The following is a 19008-nucleotide window of genomic DNA, read 5'->3' as shown; positions in this document are numbered from 1 at the left end:
TGATGACAGGCTTTGTTAAAAGATGATTTTTGCCAGCGGAGTCTGAACCAAGGGAGTTTGAGGACGACACAATTGCCACGTTCACGACATCATGTCTCAGTTCGGTTTTTAAGTTAAATATGGATTCGTTTACCCATGGTTTGTATAATAAGAAAGGAACTGTTAGTAGACTGAACTATTTAGTATTATACAACTTCTTTTAGTTATAGATGCAGGTGCGTTAATAATGCCAAATGGGTTTGAACTTGGTCCAGACTGTTACTTTGCATTAATTGAATGATTCTTTGCTGAATAAAGGTATTATTTATTTATTGGCATGAATAATATATTGGCAGCCATTTCAGCATTGACCATTACATGCTTATTTTTTAATGTCAGCATTATTAGCCTGATTGATTAACAGGATTAAACCTTTTTTATGAACCTATATATAGGTTATCTAACATAAAAAGTTATCAGTATTATAGTCCATATCGGTGCATTCCCATTAATTGATTGATTGATTTATTTAAAAATAGTAAGAAGCAATTATTTATATAAAAATATATGTATTATTAAATGTATTTAACAATCTTTAAATATCCATTTAATATAATTAAACCAAATCCTTATATAATATTATTAATAATAATAAAAATAATAATAATAATAATATTTCATTCATTAATTTTCTTTTCAGCTTAGTCCCTTTACTAATCTACAGTCACTACAGCGGAATGAACCAACAACTTATTTAGCATATGTTTTACGCAGCGGATGCCCTTCCAGCTGCAACATATCACTGGGAAACATCCATACACACTCATTCACAGACATACACTGCAGCCAATTTAGCTTACCCAATTCACCTGTACCGCATGTTTTTGGACTGTGGGGGAAACCAGAGCACCCGGAGGAAACCCACGCCAACACAGGGAGAACTTGCAAACTCCACACAGAAATGCCAACTGACCCAGCTTAGACTCAAACCAGCAACCTTCTTGCTGTGAGGCGATCGTGCTACCCACTGCGCCACCGTGACACCCAATAATAATAATAATAATAATAATAATAATAATAATAATAATAATAATAATAATAATATTTCAGGTTTGCAGCACATAAATAAATAAATACTACACAGAAATACTACTATACTCATTTTCAGAAGTGTTTCATTGTACACTCCAATGTAAAATGAAACAATGAATGCGGCTGTGCAACAACTTTAATCATAAGGTAAACACAAAACAAAAGTCTCCATCTGGAGCTCCTTCATGGGACTCCACACTTGTAAACAATTGCTCCATCGGGCTCACGGCTCTCAGCACCGCCCACACTCGTTGATGCTACCAAGCTGACCAATCACAGAGCTTGCGACATCGTTGTGATGTATAGTTAAATTTTTTTGAGATGTGCGTGTCAGCCATGGCAAAGGGTCTGCGACTGCATGAAGGCTGCGCTGGACTTGATGCAGAAGTATAAATCAGCCTTGACTTCTATTATAATGACATTTTTAGATTGCAAAGCCATGACAGCATATAACTATGCATTCTTGATTGTTGGTGGTTTTCCCTGTTGAAAAGAGGTCAAATTTCAAATTTTTACTGTTGGTTTACTGTTACTTAAAGAAACTATAAGTAACTTCCAACATGATTTCTCAAGCCTCCATATAGTTTGTCTTCAAACTTTAATATCTAATTATTTATTTACCTATTATCCCCGCCAACAGTTCATTGTTATCTGTTGTGCTGTAAATGTACTCTCATATTAAAGTTGGCACATCTTTTTCTAATGAAAGAGTATGTTTCTGTTCTTCATGATATTAAAATAATTTAAGGAAACTATATTTATTTTATTTGATTCGGCATTAACTTGTGCGCAGTGAATACCTGCATGTGTGTGTGTGTGTGTGTGTGTGTTTAAGAGAGAGAGAGAGTGAGTGCAGTGCAGTGTGGATTGTGCGAGAGCACGCATGACAGTAGTCATGTGCTTTTTAAAGCAAAATTCACATTTAACTATTGGTCCTGAACTATTTTCAACCAATCATCTGTCATGCTTTTACAATCACTCTCATTGGTTGGTGGTTATTGTTTTGCGTGCAGTGAGCAGAAAAGAAATCAAAGTGATGAGTATGCGGCGGTATAAAAAAGAAAAGTAAGGAACTCAATGTAGCCTATAATGCAGTCATCTGCAGTCACACATTGACACCTGTCTATCGGCAATAAGAGTCCCTAGTCACCTGGACCAATTACAGAGTCACACCGTTATTTGTGGGTCATTTGCTTCGCGCTACTTGCATTGTATTTTCATTGGCTCACAAAATGAACATTACATCTATTTCTATATATGTAAAAGTAGTCAAAACAAATGACAACAGCACAGTGTTGCTTCTTTTACCTGTAACAACAGCACAGCTGATAACAGTAAATCTAATTATTATTATTATTATTATTATTAGATTAGATTAGATTCAACTTTATTGTCATTACACATGTACAAGTACAAGGCAACGAAATGCAGTTTCGGTCTAACCAGCAGTGCAATAGCAGCAAGTGCAGGATACAGGTATAAGTTATAAAGTGCAGTTATAGAAAAACTATGGTAATATTTACAGATGGATGTACTATGAACATTATATACAGGTTGTATTAGCTATGAAAAGATTTACAATAAATGAATATATGTACAGGATGCTATTAATAATCAGGAGTGGCAGATAGATAAACAATTACAAATGTTCATGTGCAGTGGGTATGTACACTTCAGATAAATGAATCAGTGCAATGAATATGTGCAAACTTTAAATGTGCAAATGTTAAATAGTGCAGTGATTGTGAGGAGTATAAGTTAGAGGAGTGTGGGGGGTGTATTGGGGGGGCAAAAGAGTCAGTGAGGGGCAGTTCAAAAGGGAAATTATTATTGTTATTATTATTGTTATTATTATTACTACTACTATTTATTACTGATTGATTTATTTTCTCATTAATTTTTAATTAGTTTATTCCAATCCTCTTAAATCTCTTTATTTTTATTTTTTAACACAAAATATGATGAAAAATAAACTAATTAAAAATGAATAATTAATAATATAATTAATTTCTTGTGGAAAACCTGATGCGGCCCAGCCTCAGCCAGACTCTGCCTCCAGCGGCCCCCAGATAAATTAAGTTTGAGACCCCTGTTTTAACCAATAACAAAAAACAAATCTTTTTTTTATACTGCAACTGTTGACTAATAGTAAAAATAGCTAATTTGACCTTTTCCCAACAGATGAAACAATGAAGAATGCTTGATTTTATAGCGTCATGGCTTTGCAATCTAAAAATGTCATTGTAACAGAAGTCAATGGGGCAAGAACGGCCCCCAACATAACGAAAGGGTAGTAAATTTGCCTAGAGTGTTTTGAGACGAACTTTCCCAAAATCTGTGTCAAAATAAGATTTGAGACCAAACAGAGTTCCATTTGCTGAAACACAAAGAAAGATGTGGCCAAATTAGGACTCAAAATCACCCCAGAGTAGATAAAACATTCCCATCAGCACACAAGGGTTAAGGCAAAAGGTTTACTGACTTTAACTAATCACTTTTTACAATGTGCTTGCCTTTGCATAGTAATCAGCAACTGGTGATCTTTAACGTTTATGTGAGACGGTTGGGCCTGAGTTGGTGCAGTAGTGTAGGTTTTGACTCACTTGCGGTTGTGTTTGTTGCTACAGAGGAAGCAGCAGCACAGCAGAGACAGAAGAACCACCAGCAGGAATGTGACCAGCGTTCCTGCAGCTATTACTCCCATCCGCTGATTAGGATCTGAGAGACACAGACGGGAGAGTGTCAAATTTGCACAAACACACACTGTACGTCTGGATTCATTTGTTTCGTCTAACGCAGTTGGCCATTTCAAGACAGATGGAGGCTGTTCAGAGAAAACAGCAGGAGACTTGCAAAACAGCTGAGGTGTGTAGAGGAAAAAAAGACCTGCTCAAAGTTTGAGATGGAAACAAAAATACAGCAGTGTTTCACATTTGATCCTAAAATGGAGAATAATTTAGTGGAATGATCAGAAATAAATCCTGATAGGATGAGGTCTATGACTGCCTAGCAATATAGATAAATTAACAGGAATTATTAGTCTTGAAATTGGTTGCATGGCAATTATACAATTTAGTGGTCAAAAAAATGAAGACTGCACAGCATAAAACTTAATAACCTTTACAAACATGTACCATAATGACACAATTGACCAATCAGAATCAAGTCGTCTACACTGTGAAAAATTATATGACCAATTAGTCATGACATATATGTTTGAAGTTCATTGTAACTTATTAAATTAAGTTAATTGTGTTCTAACTTAATTTTAAAACTTAAAAATTTTAAGTCAGGTTAACATAAGTTCAATGGACTCATAAAATTCATTTGATTCAGTTTAAATATTTAGGGCAACCAGGATTTTCTACAGTGTAGAAAGAAATAGTCATTTTAAAGTATATTAGATATGAAGCAGGCAGTACAAATAGCTTTTAACACATACACATTTAGGTTCTATAAAAATATATGAATAATATTAAAATAAAATACAAATTAAGAATAAATAAGGAAAAGTTTGACTCTTCTAAAATATAAAATAACCTAAGGCCATCTTTGTGATCTAAAACCGGTTGCCAAGTGAGAAAAACCAAATCAGTACAACCTCTTACAGTATATCGTATTTTTTCTAAGGTCAAAGTAGTGTAAAAGTTCCTTAAGCCATTGCATTTTTTCTTCCATTTGCGCAAAATTAACCTTCTAGCTAAAAGCATAGCAAAGGCAAATCACATTTTTATTAAAACATAAGGACTGTGGTGTAATAACAAAAGATGGCTTCAGGTTGTATATAAGTATGTAATGTGTCAGAGAGAAATTTAAATATTAGCTGCCTGAAATTTTGAACAAGACCAAAACATTTGAGATAATGTATCTGGCTCAACATTACATCGGACAGAATTAGATATAATTAGATATTTAGTTTAAATTTGGCTAGTTTCACTTTGGACCAGTGTTATTTGTGTACTATTTTAAATTCTAACTAATTTAATTGTTTCATGCTGCATTTCACTTTAGACAGGGTTTCAATGTTATTTTTGATTGCAAAAGAAGGTTATTGTACTAACTGATTTAAGTGACTCAAAAAGTAACCGTCTTTTGACTGAAAACCACATTAAAAATGAAAGTAACTAACCATATAATGCAGCATTATAGCTGATTGTGCAGCATAATTAACTTTATTAATACGCAGTAGAATATCATGGTTGAACAATTAACTAATTATTATAATTTAATGTTGCATTATTGCAAATGGCATTTTACATAAAACATAAATTAACAATTTCAATTCAAACACCTGCAAATCTTATGTTCTTTTTAAAGGGAAAATGCCCTTTTATTTAGTACACTAAGATTGAAGATTGCACCAGAAAAGTTAAGCAGATACAATGGAAAATAACGATTTACCAATCAGAATTATTAGAATCAAGACTTCAAGAGAGTCGTGAGGGGACAACTTAATTGTTTTATGTGCAATCCACTTAAAATGGTAAAAGAAAAAAGATTAAAGGGCACCTAGGTTAGCCCTTTTTTCAGATTTAATATAAGTGTTTTGCGTCTCCAGAATGTGTCTGTTAAGTTTCAGCTCAAAACACCCATCAGATTTTTTATTATACCTTTTATTAAATTCCTATTTATACATTTTTTCACTGGGTTTTGGTGTACTGCTCCTTTAAGGCTAGTCTTCCCCGCCCACCGTTTCTACGTGCCTTTCTGCGTGCCTTAGTCACCTCCCTCGGCAGCGTCAGACAACAGACAGACTTAAAGGAAGCAGATCTCACGCAGCGTTTGTGAGAAATACTACAGTAAGTACTTTACCAATGAGTATTTGTTGTGCAGTTGCATAGATGAGTCACACAAAGTTCACGCACGCACGCACACAGACAGAGCGCCCGTTTAGCTTTGCACTCTTTTTGCACGCATATGTGTCAGGATACAGGTTAATCTCCACTGCTGTATAAATATCTGTTATATTAATGTACAAAATAAACCTAATTTAACGTCCACAAACCGGGACTAAAGCGTCTTCCTTTATAATTGTTCTGACACGCGGCTGTGCTGATGAAGTGAAGCTAAGTTAAATCGCTGTAATTCATTAAATCGCTGTAACATTCATTACATTTATTAATTCATTTTAAAATCAGTGCTCTGTTTTAAAACATTTTAAACATGTAAAACTCACTCTTGATCACATTTGATGATGATTGATGATCCTAACGAACTGAACAGATCTTTTAATCCTGGTTGCTTTGCGCATGTCTGGTCTTGTTGATATGATTATACATGTGACTACCGGGACATGTTAATACGCAGCTGTCAATCAATTCAGTGGGCGGGGGGACCGCACTCCTATGTAAAGTTGCGGTCAGTCTAAAAAACCACTCCAATTGGTCCACCGTTTTTATGTTGCTAAATTTAAAAAAAATGGACTGGGTGTTTATATCACCCCAATATGACGGTCTAAACACCATACATGCACATATGTCTGTCCAAACAGCTTGAAAAGTAGATTTTTCACCATAGGTGCCCTTTAAGCTAACTTTATCGATTTGTGTTGGGACATGAAGAAATTGTGCATTATTTTACAGTGTGTGTAAAAAATTCAAATATGTTTTAAATTTGTGTAAAGTTAAAAGGATCCTATTATGCTTTTCCCCTTTTTTAATGTTAGTCAGGGTTTACTGCACAGGTTATGAACACAACTGATCATAAACCACACATTTCCTACATGTTGTCCCAACAGAAATAGACTCACTTAATAGTTTATTCAAATTTAAGTGGACTGACCACAAAACAATTAAGTTGCCCCAAAAAACTTAAGAATTGTGTTGTTTCAACTAAAGCTAATAAGTAAAGTACTTAGAACAAGCAGCAAAAGTCATTTGTTGAGGAACCAGGAAATGTGTAGAATGCCTAAAATTGAATGTCAAAGTATGAAATGATTGCTACTTTATTCATTACCTTGGCATTCTATAGACTGCGGAGTTGCCGTGTGGCAAAGTATATAACTGGCCTACCCCCGCAATTTTTCCCACCACTGATGTTGGCAGTGGCGCTTGGGTCGTTTTTTGATAATGAAGCTTGAAGCACGTAAGTGTTTTTGTAAGACAGCATATTGCCGGTACGAGGTTTCACTACCACATCACAGATAATATTGCCATATTTCTTCTCACGATGTCAGTGTATATTATCAGGCTGAGGTTTCACATACGCTGTCCTGTAATGTTTCTCTATGGATTATTGTGTGACCATTTCGGAAGGGAGTGCAGTGCCAGGACAGGAATCACACCATGTAGACATGCAACGACGATTCTACGATGAATTATCTTTCAAGAGTTCACACTCTGATGATTGATTATAAGCAAATTTGGCATGCTGTCCTGGGAGAGAGCCCTGAGCCCAAAAGGTCCTTGGGCCCTGGGCTCCCTCTTGTTTGCAGGGCGAGAGGGGAGCTTTGACCTCAGGTAGATCTCGACAACTTCCCCCTTGATAAGAGCTGATGACTAAAATGAATGCTATGAAGAGATATGCTGCAGATAGAGAGTTTGACTGTAGTGCTAAATTTCGAGTGATCAAATTACTTGTAGTGCATGTTTTTGCAATGTGGGAGGAAACCGGACAACCCGGGGAAAACCCACGCGAGCATGGGAAGAACATGCAAACTACCCACAGAAACGACCGCCGGCCTGTTAAAGGACTAGAACCGATGACGTTCTAGCTGTGAGGCAACAGTGCTAACCACTGGGCCACCGTGCCGCCCTATGAAGGGAAAGGTGGAGAAGTAGGGGTGGAAGGGGGGGATTCTTCAAATTGAAGATGGCTGTAGTGAGAAACCCTGGCTCTTTATAGTGGGTTAGGACTGACCTAATTGGTGGATCATACGTAGCTAATGCAGAACCAGCCGTGTTCAATCATAATCACGTGATCCTCTCGAAATGAGTTTATAAATAAACTTCACCGAGTAAAAGCCAATGCTGCTAAACTTTTTTGTATTTTATTTATTTATTTACTTATTTATTTTATTTTATTTTTTTTTTCCAAACTGATATTTCATACTCTGCCTAAAACATTTCCTTCACACGTTGCCAGTAACATACATTGTAAAACATTTTGGGTTCCACACAATCGATTTGTATTGGGACAACATTAAGGAATTAAGTTAACTTATTTTTTTTTTTTACAAATTTAAGTGGATTGAACATGAATCGATTAAGTTGTCCCTCAAGAATTGTAGTTCAGCTCATTTGTACATAATTTCTTTGAATAAATGTATTTAAATGTCTGCAATCCAAAACAAATGACATATTGATGTGTTTTGGTATTTTTCTGTTGGCCAATGACAATGCACTGAGACAGCTAACCAATTACAACATATTTGCTTTTTCAAAAGGCGGGCCTTCATTACACCTGGAACTAATCAAGCTGGAGAGTGAGAGAGGTATTGTAATAATGTAAATTATGTGAAAAATAATGTGTTGTATTTAAATCCCAAGCGTGAGTGTGTTCTAGTACAGTGTTTCTCAACCACATTCCTGGAAGACCCACCAGCTCTGCACATTTTCCATGTCTTCTTAACCAAACAGCTGATTCTGGTCATCAGCTCATTAGCAGAGACTGAACAACTTGCAATGGGTGTAACAGAAGAAATACAAAACATGAAGTGTCGTTGGTCTTCCAGGAACATGGTTGAGAAACACTGTTCTAGTACAGCATCAAACAACTATTTAATATCATTTTGCATTATTGCAAATAATCACCTCATCTTAAGCGACTTTTAAATCATCTTGAACTTTGCGACTAATTTCCAATATTTTCAAACTCCATGCTAAGAAAGATTATGTATTGCACCACTGCATATTCTCATTAAAAAGTGTTGACTTGCTTACTGTTTAGATTTTTGTCTGCTAAAGTACACGGTGTATAAATGTGCTGAAATGCCACTGGTTCAAGAGTTTAAGGGCTAACAGTTGTGTCCTGTGAGATGCAGGAAGTCAGCCAGTGGCTTCTTTGCATCTGTTGCCAACAAGCATAATCACTAGAGCAGAATGTGTGGCCATTTGGCTCTTTCGTTCATAAAAAACGAAAAGACAAAGCTGGGACGCTAAACTTGGCACCACTGAGAATGAAGAATTTCAGCTGTTTTATACACTATATTTGATCATACTAAATGATTAGTTCAATATGGAAAACTACAGTCAAATCCACACAACCAGCAGTGATAATCAAATGCTTGTGTGGGGATTGCACTGCAAAAAAAGCATTTTTTAAAAATCTTGTTTCTAGTCCAAATATCTAAATATTCTTAAATGAAGCATTTTCTAAACGAGAAAAAATGTTGTTTTCAGAAATAATTTCAAAATTAAGTTTTACCTTAAAAAAAGCTAACTAATCTGCCAATGGGCTGAGAAAAATATTCTTATTTCAAAGTAAAAACAAGATTAAGTTAGCTTGTTTTAGGGAATAACTCACTTAATTTTGCCTTATTGTTTCTAAAAACAAGAAAACATTTTTGCTTGTTTAGAAAAATGCTTGATTTTAAATTTATTTAAATATTTTTGATATTTTGACAAGAAACACAACAAAAAGTTTAAGCAAGAAAAGCATTTTTGCAGTGTGTAATTTTATGACAGCAGACTAGATTATTATTATTATTATTATTATTACATGGATTGTATGGATTATTACAGGAATTGATAGGGTGGTGCATTAGTGGCCACCCAGTTTTTTTCAACAGTGCTGTTCCAGATATATTCATTCATTCATTTTCCTTTGGCTTAGAAAAAGAAAAGATTGCAATGTTGTTTTTCCCCCCAATATCATGCAGTCCTCATTTTTTCCCAAATTACAAATATTGTAATTTAGAGATTTTTCCCCCTTGAAAATGACGATTGTTTGAAATAACAAATTTTATTTATTTTTCATTGTTGTTGTGATTGAAAAATCAGGGTTATTCCACCAAATAAAGATTTTAACATAATCACATAACTAACAAAAACAAAATATCAAGAGAATTCATTATTAAAAGTGCAGTACGTAAGTTTGACACCCAGTCGTTGAACAAGGTATTGCACATGCAAGCACGGGTTGCCAGATTGACGACATCAACAGGAGCGAGGCTGACTATCGAGCCTAAAGTCTGATTTAAGGCTGAGTTAAGTCGTGTTCTAACTAAAAGCAACGGCACGCAATAGAAGGAATATTTTCCCTATCAAAAGGAGTGTTTTTTTTCTAACCAGCACCTGAAATGTATATTTTAGAAACTGCTGGCCTGTAAAACAACACATATCAGTGATTCAGCATCTACATTTAATAATGTTAAAGAGGTTTATTATTTACTAATTTGATTATAAACCTTACCATTTCATTGGATTGCAGTGAGTGCATATTGTGTGCTTCTGAATGGCTGTATTTAAATTTCTGTCGTGTTTCGTCTGGTGCAAAAGAACTAATTGCTTATCACTGCAAATCTTGTCATGTAGCGTGTTGTTAGGAAACAGGGTTACGATGTAACCTGCTCACCTAATGTTTACATTTGTAATATTGATATTATTTGCTAATTAATAACCACCTCATGTGGAACTCTGATTCTGCGTCTCATTACTACTGTCCACCGGAGGTCGCTTTTTTGGTCGCGGACACATACTTTGAGAGCCTTTCTGACTGAATGAATGAAATACGCTGTTTTCCATGAAGGCAACCCAGGGTGCTGAAATATAATTGGCTAAACTGGCATTAGGCAGGTTAAAGGGACAAAAACAAAGACAGACGTTCCAACATGTAACGCACATTTTCAAAGCAGAATATCTGACTTTAGCAATGTTTTTCAGATAAACAGGAGTGTTCACTTAGCATGTTGCTTAAATATCTGCAAACATATGATGGTATTTTTATGCTTTAGAAGAGTCAAAAACTGACAGACAGCACCCTTTCAGAGGGTGGAAAATAATATGTTTGTTTAATTTATATGCAATATGCAAAATGTCATTAAATAATTAGATTTCAGGTCATTTTTGTTGAACATACAAAATTATTTTCAGCTAAATCTATTCCACTTGTAATATTTCTTCAACTTTTAATCATATTTAATACATAAAGAACAAATAGTGTGTATGGGTGTTTCCCAGTGTTGGGTTGCGGCTGGAAGGGCATCCACTGTGTAAAACATATGCTGGATAAGTTGGCGGTTCATTCTGCTGTGGCGACCCCTGATTAATAAAGGGACTAAGTCGAAAGAAAAATGAATGAATGAATCCAAAAGAACTGATGACTCTTTAACTTGTGCAGTAGGCTCACAGATGTCTCTCTCATTCCGGGTGTTTTGATTGAGGACATCCACACACACGTCCCGAACGCACAGCTGCATTTGAGGAAGGCCTCACTAAAGGTCGGTCATTATGACATCATAACTGCCTTCACTCAGGTCCCTGTGAAACCTCTGCTGACCCACACCTTTCCTCATTACTCTCTTTCTCCCTCTTCCTGTAGTATTTCTCTCAGCTGTGTGAAACAGCAGTGACTCTGAGCGGGCAGGAAAAGAGCCAAAAAACACAGCCGTAAAAATAAGACACCACTCTGGAAACACCATCAAGGCCGCCATGTTAAACTGCTGCTGTCTACGCCTGTGACCTACATAGTGAAGACTACACAGGCATGTTACCAGTAGCAACTGTGTGTTTCTTTTGACTGCATGACAAGTTTCTTATTGATTTTGTTTATATGAAATGAATCAAATCCAGTGATACTGAAATTTGCACAGCATAAAAGTTAATATACTTTATACATATACTCCACGATAACTTAAATGGAAAGTTTACACTATTTAAATGTACTCACTATTTACTGCCATTCAAATGGTTATAAACCTTTATGAAGAAATTTTGAAGAAAGCTGAAAACCGGTAACCATTGACTTCCCTAGTAAGAAAAACCGCGATACTATGGAGGTCAACGGTTAAACATTACTACAAGAATATATTATTTTATGTTTAACAAAAGAAAGTCAAATAGGTTCAGAACAAGGGAAGTATAACTAAATGATGAGAATTTTCAGTTTTAGCTGAACTATCCCTTTACGTGATAACTTAAACGGGTCATGAACTGCCTTTTATTATTTTGTTGTACTGTTCTGTGAGGTCTACTTATGATTTTATCAAAATTTGCATATACAAAACTATTTAGAAGTAATTTTGAAAGCTATTTTTGTCCTGTTTTGAAAACATGGATTGCCTTCCATAGCAAGAAAAAAAAACAGATACTATGAAAGTCAATGGTTACTGATTTCTTCTTAAAAAAAAAACAACTTATTTTTTTTTTGTTTAACAAAAGAACGAAAGTCAAACAGGTTTGGAACAAGTGAAGTATGCCTAAATGATAATTTTTGGGTGAACTATCCCTTTTAACTTAAAAGGGTCACAAACTGCCTTTATTATTATTATTATTATTATTTTCTATTGTTCTCTGAGGTCATCTTGTGAAGTTTATATTTAACCAAATTTCGAGAGGATCACGTGCTTATGATTGTTCACAGCTATTCCAGCATTAGCTCATGACTAATTATCCTATCAGAAGATTCTTAACTCACTATAAAGGACCAGAGTTTTCTCATCTCAATATCTTCGTCTCAAAGAAACCCCCCCAACCCAACCCTACTTTCCCTCCTTTCAAACGGGCGCCAGTGATTAGCACTGTTGCCTCACAGCAAGAATGCCCCTGGTTTAAATTCCCTTCCAAACCAGGCAACATTTCTGTGAGCATGAGATGTACTCGTTCTCCCCGTGCTCGCGTGGGTTTTCCCCAGGTCCTCCGGTTTCCTCCCACAGTTCAAAAACAAGCACCCTAAACAATTTATCCAAAATATTTTTAGCCAAGCTCTGAGTACACCTCAGCATCCATGTCTGACACTTAGCTAAAATAAGCAAGGGGGGAGTCATCGAGATCTATCTGAGCTCAAACTCCCCTCTCGCCCTGCAACGGGAGGGAGCCCAGGGCTCGAGGGTCTTATAGACTCAGGGCTCCCTCCTGGGACAGCATGACAAACAAGCTTTATTATCAATCATCAGCTAAGTGTGAACTCTTGAAATTATTTTATCAAAATTTGCACATACAAACTATTTTAATTTAGAGGTCATTTTGAAAGCTATTTTTGTCCTGTTTTGAAAACCTGTAATTATTGCTATTCATAGTAAGAAAAAGGATACTAAGATACTAATGGTTACAGATTTCTTCGAAAATATCTTATTTTCTTTTTAACAAAAAGAAAGTCAAATAGGTTTGGAACAAGTGAAGTATGCCTAAATGATGACAATTTTCAGTTTTGGGTGAACTACTGTATTCCTTTAAGTGATAACTTAAAAGGGTCATGAACTGCATTTTTATTATCATTTTCTAATGTTCTCTGAGGTCTACTTAGTTTTTTATCTGTACATTTTGATAATCATATGTAGAAGTCATTTAGAAAGCTATTTTTGTGCTGTTTTTAAAACCTGTAACCATTGGCTTCCATTGTAGGAAAAAAAAAAACAGATACTATGGAAGTAAATGGTTACAGATTTCTTAAAAAAAAAAAGAAAGTCAAATAGGTTTGGAACAAGTGAAGTATGCCTAAATGATGACCGCTTTCAGTTTTGGGTGAACTATTCCTTTAAGTGATAACTTAAATGGGTCATGAACTGCCTTTTTATTATTTTTGCTGTTGTTCTATGTGGTCTAATGATTTGATCAAAATGTGCAGATTAAAAAAAATATTATTTTATTGTCTTCCATAGTAAGAAAAACAGATACTATGGAAGTCAATTGTAACAGATTTCTTCAAAAACATCTTAGCTTCTGTTCAACAAAAGAAAGAAAGTTAAACTGGTATGTAACGAGGGAAGAAATCACTTTCCCGAACTCTCACATTCAATCTGCCCAGTTGGTGGAATGAACTCCCTAACTACATCAGAACAGCAGAGTCACTTGCTGTCTTCAAGAAACGACTAAAAACTCAACTATTTAATCTCCACTTTCCTTCCTAATCTGCAACTGCCTCTCTGGCTATACCACTAACTGTAATCTCTCAAAAAAAACAACAACAAAAAAACTTACATTACCAATGCTTTGCTTCTTATACTTTACACACCTGAAACTTGCCTATAGCACTTATTCACTGTTGCTCTTATAGTTGTGTAAATTGCTTCCTTGTCCTCATTTGTAAGTCGCTTTGGATAAAAGCGTCTGCTAAATGTAAATGTAAATGTAACGAGGGAAGTATGCGAAAATGATGAGAATTTTGAGATAATGTGAATAATTTAAAGGGGTCATGAACTGCATTTGTTTATTATTTTCTACTGTTCTGTGAGGTCTATGATTTTGTCATAATGTGCACATAAACTAATAATAGGTCATTTAGAAAGCTATTTTTGTCCTGTTTAGAAAACCTATATCCATACTATGGAAGTTAATGGACATAGATATCTTCAAAAATATTGTATTTGCTGTTTAACAAAAGAAGGTCAAACAGGTTTGGAACAAGTGAAGTATGCGTAAATGACAATTTTCAGTTTTGGGTGAACTATCTCTCTCAGTGATAAAGGGGTCCCAAACTGCTTTTTTATTATTATTATTTTCTACAGTTCTCTGTGGTATACTTATGTTTTTATCAAAATTTGCAAAAACCAACATTAGATGTCATTTAGAAAGCTCTTTTTTTGTCCTGTTTTGACCCCCATCCTCATAAAACACTGTTTGAACAGGCGTGGTAGTTTATCAATCAAAGTAAACACTCACTGGTATGATTGGCTGATATTTGATGGGTGGAGCTACACAGATCTTAAGTCAAGGCGAAGTTTATCAATTAAGCTGTGAGTTTTAAAACTTACATGACGTTTTATATTACACTGTCCTCTCATGTCAGAAGATCAAGGGGGATTTGATTTCTATGTTCACGACCCCTTTAAATTTAGTTTGTGTCTCCTGAAATGAAATTGAATGCTTTGACACTGAATAAGGCATGTAAATCTATGGCTCCAAGCTGTTTTTTAATGCTAGAAACAAAGCCATAAAAACATGTCTTGAACACTGAAGTGGACCAATTTGTTGCATAAAGCATGAAAAGAACAGATAAGGGAATTCTAGCTGTAGTTTAGTAAAGATATTCGAATGTTTGCTAATAATAGTTTAAAATACATGCACTAACAGTTTTATGTATGTCTCAAAATACAGTTACGGGAAAAAGTAGTATTTTATTCATTCATTCATTTTCCTTGGGCTTAGTTCCTTATGTATCAGGGGTCGCAACTGCAGAATGAACTGACAACTATTCCTGCATATGTTTTACGTTGTGGATGCCTTTCCAGCTGCAACCCAGTACTGGGAAACCCCCATACACTCATTCGCACACACACACACACACACACACACACACACACACATACACTACGGTTAATTTAGTTTAAGTTCACACATAGCGCATGTCTTTGGACTGTGAGGGAAACCGGAACACCCGGAGGAAACCCACACCAACATGGGGAGAACATATCCACACGGAACTCCACACTCCACACGTAAATGCCAACTGACCCAGCTGGGACTCAAACCGGTGACCTTCTTGCTGTGAGGCGACAGTGCTACCCACTGAGCTACCGTGCTGCCAGTATTAGTTTTTATAAATGGATATTACTATACATTTCTATTATAAAACAGCTGCTCTCTCAACCATTAACCCCGCCTACTTTAATTTGATTGGCAGTCATTTTGACAATGATGAGCAGTGTATATTAAAGTGAAGCAACACAGTGCAGGAATCTCAAATATTTGGGAAGGACAGTTTGGCCATTTTCTAATTATTCAGAAATGTCTATGGTGGTTACAGCCCCGTAAGTTTTGGAAAACACCACTGAAATATGTCCATTTTAGGATTTGTTCTTCTTACCTCACTGCCAAAATATTTTGTTGGATATAGTTGTTTATTTTTTTGTTTATTTTTTTTCTTTGGTGGCTAATTTTATTTTCTTCTTATTATTTTCAGTTTATAGCTGCCATCAGACATATGGATAATATTTTTGACAAGCTACAGTAGTGCTCATATAAGTTTGGGGTTGGTAAGACTTTGAATTTTTATTTTTACTTTTTTTTTAACGAGTCTAAAAACCGCTGCTTTGATTTAATTTAAAATACTGGAAAACATTAATATTATGAAATATTATTTTAAATAGCTCATTTTTAGTTACATTTTAACTGCCCCTCTACCAAATGGTTGACCATGTTTTTACTGTTTTAAATGACTGTAAAGCACACAGCATTACACACAGCATTGTTGGTTTATAAAAAAAAAAAATTATAAATCAAACAATCCTGCTGCAGGACTACACTTGATTTTGGTTTTATTGTTAAAAAACAAACAAACAAACAAACAACAAGAAAAAAAACAAGAAAACATGTTAAATGAGAATCTGAAATAGTTTTCCAAAAAATAAAGATGAGTCTTCAAAAATGTTGGTCACTTTATTTTGATGGTCCGTTTGTTGAGTTAAGTTACACTGCATCTACATGCCAACTAATTTTCATTAGATTATAAGTAGATCGTTAGGTTGTGGTTAGGGTTGGGATTTGGGTTAGTGTAAATTGACATGTACTTGCAAAGCTTTTTATAGTCAGTTAAATGTCTGTTAAAGAAGCATATCAACAGATATTAAGCAGACAGTCTACTAATACTCAAATGGACCATCAAAATAAAGTGTTACAAAAATGTTTTATTTAGATTTTTTTCAATAAATTGGTCTTACACTTCATATTTTCAGACGTTTTATAGTATATGTATTAATTCTGGTACTTTTACTATAAACTGACATATCTACTATTTGGTAGAGTCTGATATTTTAAAAAATATGGGATGTGTTGAAAAAAAATGCATGTATTTACATTATAGTACTTTTTTTGAAATTTTAATAAATGTATGTGTGTGTGTTGAGCATCATTTAAGACAATAGCTTTAATTGCTTAATTTAATTGCTTCAGCTTTAATTGTGGGGAAAACTGGATAGTTTTGAGCTTTTGTCAGCTAATTTTATCTTCCGGGTTTTAGATATTTTTTGGGGCGGGATCAAAATCAATGATGTAGCTCGAATCTGCTAGTGGAGGGATGACACTTTGGTTTCTAATTATTATTCATAGCTGAGTTTTCTTATCGTATGAGAAGACCCTGCTTAATTATTCATGAGAGCACGTGCTTTCCAAAAGGCAGACCCAATGACTGGGTGAGACCGCGGCATGGGTCGTAGGGGTTTGTCTCCATAATCCACAGGGTTTGTTGCATGTTTTTCCCCGCGATGATGTCAGGGCCGATACAGCAAAGCTGTTGGTTTGCAGCAAGCATTTTTAATGGGAGTGCTGTTCGAGAATCAGAGAATGGGGGACTTTGTCTTTTATCAGTTGTCTTTGTTACCATTCATACACATCGACTCTATACGTGCTGCTGTGATCGCACGTGTAAAATCCTCCAGATTACTGACAGGGCTAATGGTTGAAATAGACAGGGAAAGGGTCCTGCTGCCCTGCTATCCACTGTGTCTACATGTAGACCTATTACCATGTTTGTAAACATTCAGGATGCGCGTGCAGGGAGGTGGCAGAAACAAACCGGGAGCGCTACCATTTACAATGAAGGAATGACATCCGATGTAGTTTAGAGTTTGTTGTTGTCTTAGAAAAAAGATAAAATTATGAAATATTTAATTATATATATATATAATTTACATAATGCTTTCAGCGTATTATAACAGCTTGTCACCCAGTGATTCGGCAAAATTAACATTAAAGTGAGCGGCGTTCATCTGACAGGTCCATTTGCGATAGCACCCTCCCAATGGATACTGGATAAGACGAAATGGCCAAACATCCAGCCGAACATATACATCTCATTGAAGCTCCAACTGATTTTACAAGAAAGAAGTTAGGCCTACAAGTCTTAGGATGCCAACAATGTTGTTCTGTGTTCATTTGCAAGAAATAATGTTCCATGATTACCAGATTCAAAACTTTGTAGTGCTAAAAACCGAGGTTCTGCTTAGCCAAAGACAAGGAAAGAAGACAGAGCGGTACAAAGCCTGGGTAATCAACAAGCAGAACAATTGCATTCTGACAGAGAACTGCACCTGTACGTCAGGGTATGTGAACTTACACGTAGAGGTAAAGTTGGTTTTATATTCGCATATTCAGACTTTCTCCTTAATAATATAATTTCATAAAAGTATTATTTTCAAACTCTAAATAGTGAAATCATATTAGCAGCCAATCACTATCAAAGTACAACATTGTTCACAGTCAAATAAACAGTGCTAATGTTGTTTTCAAGTGAGTCACACTTGCTGGTTATTTTAGACCGATTTTCAAAGTGCCGTGATAAACAATATAGGGAGTGTGTCACAAGATGTCACTGAATGAATGTGTGAATATAAAACCAAGTATACCTTAATAAATTACACTTTTATGTGTCATTCTGAGCATTCACTGTTCGCAGTTTAATTAACCATGTTTAACTGTTTTTGCTGAAATCATTTCTGCAATCAAAAATGAGTAATGTGTATGATTCAGCATGGCGTGAGCTTACCTGATATAAAATGAGAACTGCAGAGTCCAGCATTTCTAATTAGGTCATCTCTTCATTCAGCTCCCTTTTAGCCAAAGACGTCTGCAGTTAGCCTTAAAGCAGTGTGGTGTGTGGTAAAAGTTAAGTTTCCTATTTTTGGACCTCGAATTTGGCATCCTACCGCACAACATGACTTCTTTACTATAGCAGCCTTTGTTTTTTTGCAACCGGGGACCCGTGTGACGTCATGTGTGTCGTAGGTTGGTAATTGGTATATAGACCCGGGGATTGAGGAGGAGTGAAGTCCTCCTCATTTATAGTGTTTATATAAACATGATTATCTTTATAATTATTTAGCAACTTGTAGTTATGTGTATATGA

General features: G+C 35.4%; 1 protein-coding gene across 1 annotated transcript in view; it reads right to left on the bottom strand.

Annotated features, from left to right (window-relative positions):
- Positions 1-19008, bottom strand: part of scarf2 (scavenger receptor class F, member 2) — an 86358-nt gene that overhangs the window by 36367 nt on the left and 30983 nt on the right. The window contains exon 8 of the mRNA XM_056457373.1: positions 3675-3789. Coding sequence (XP_056313348.1) covers positions 3675-3789 — 115 coding nt within the window. The remainder of the gene's footprint in view (positions 1-3674; positions 3790-19008) is intronic.

This window comes from Danio aesculapii, chromosome 5 (genome assembly GCF_903798145.1).
Source record: "Danio aesculapii chromosome 5, fDanAes4.1, whole genome shotgun sequence".
NCBI classification, from domain to species: Eukaryota; Metazoa; Chordata; class Actinopteri; order Cypriniformes; family Danionidae; genus Danio; species Danio aesculapii.
The sequence above is the reverse complement of the archived record's forward strand: the minus strand, read 5'-3'. Positions and strand labels throughout refer to the sequence as shown.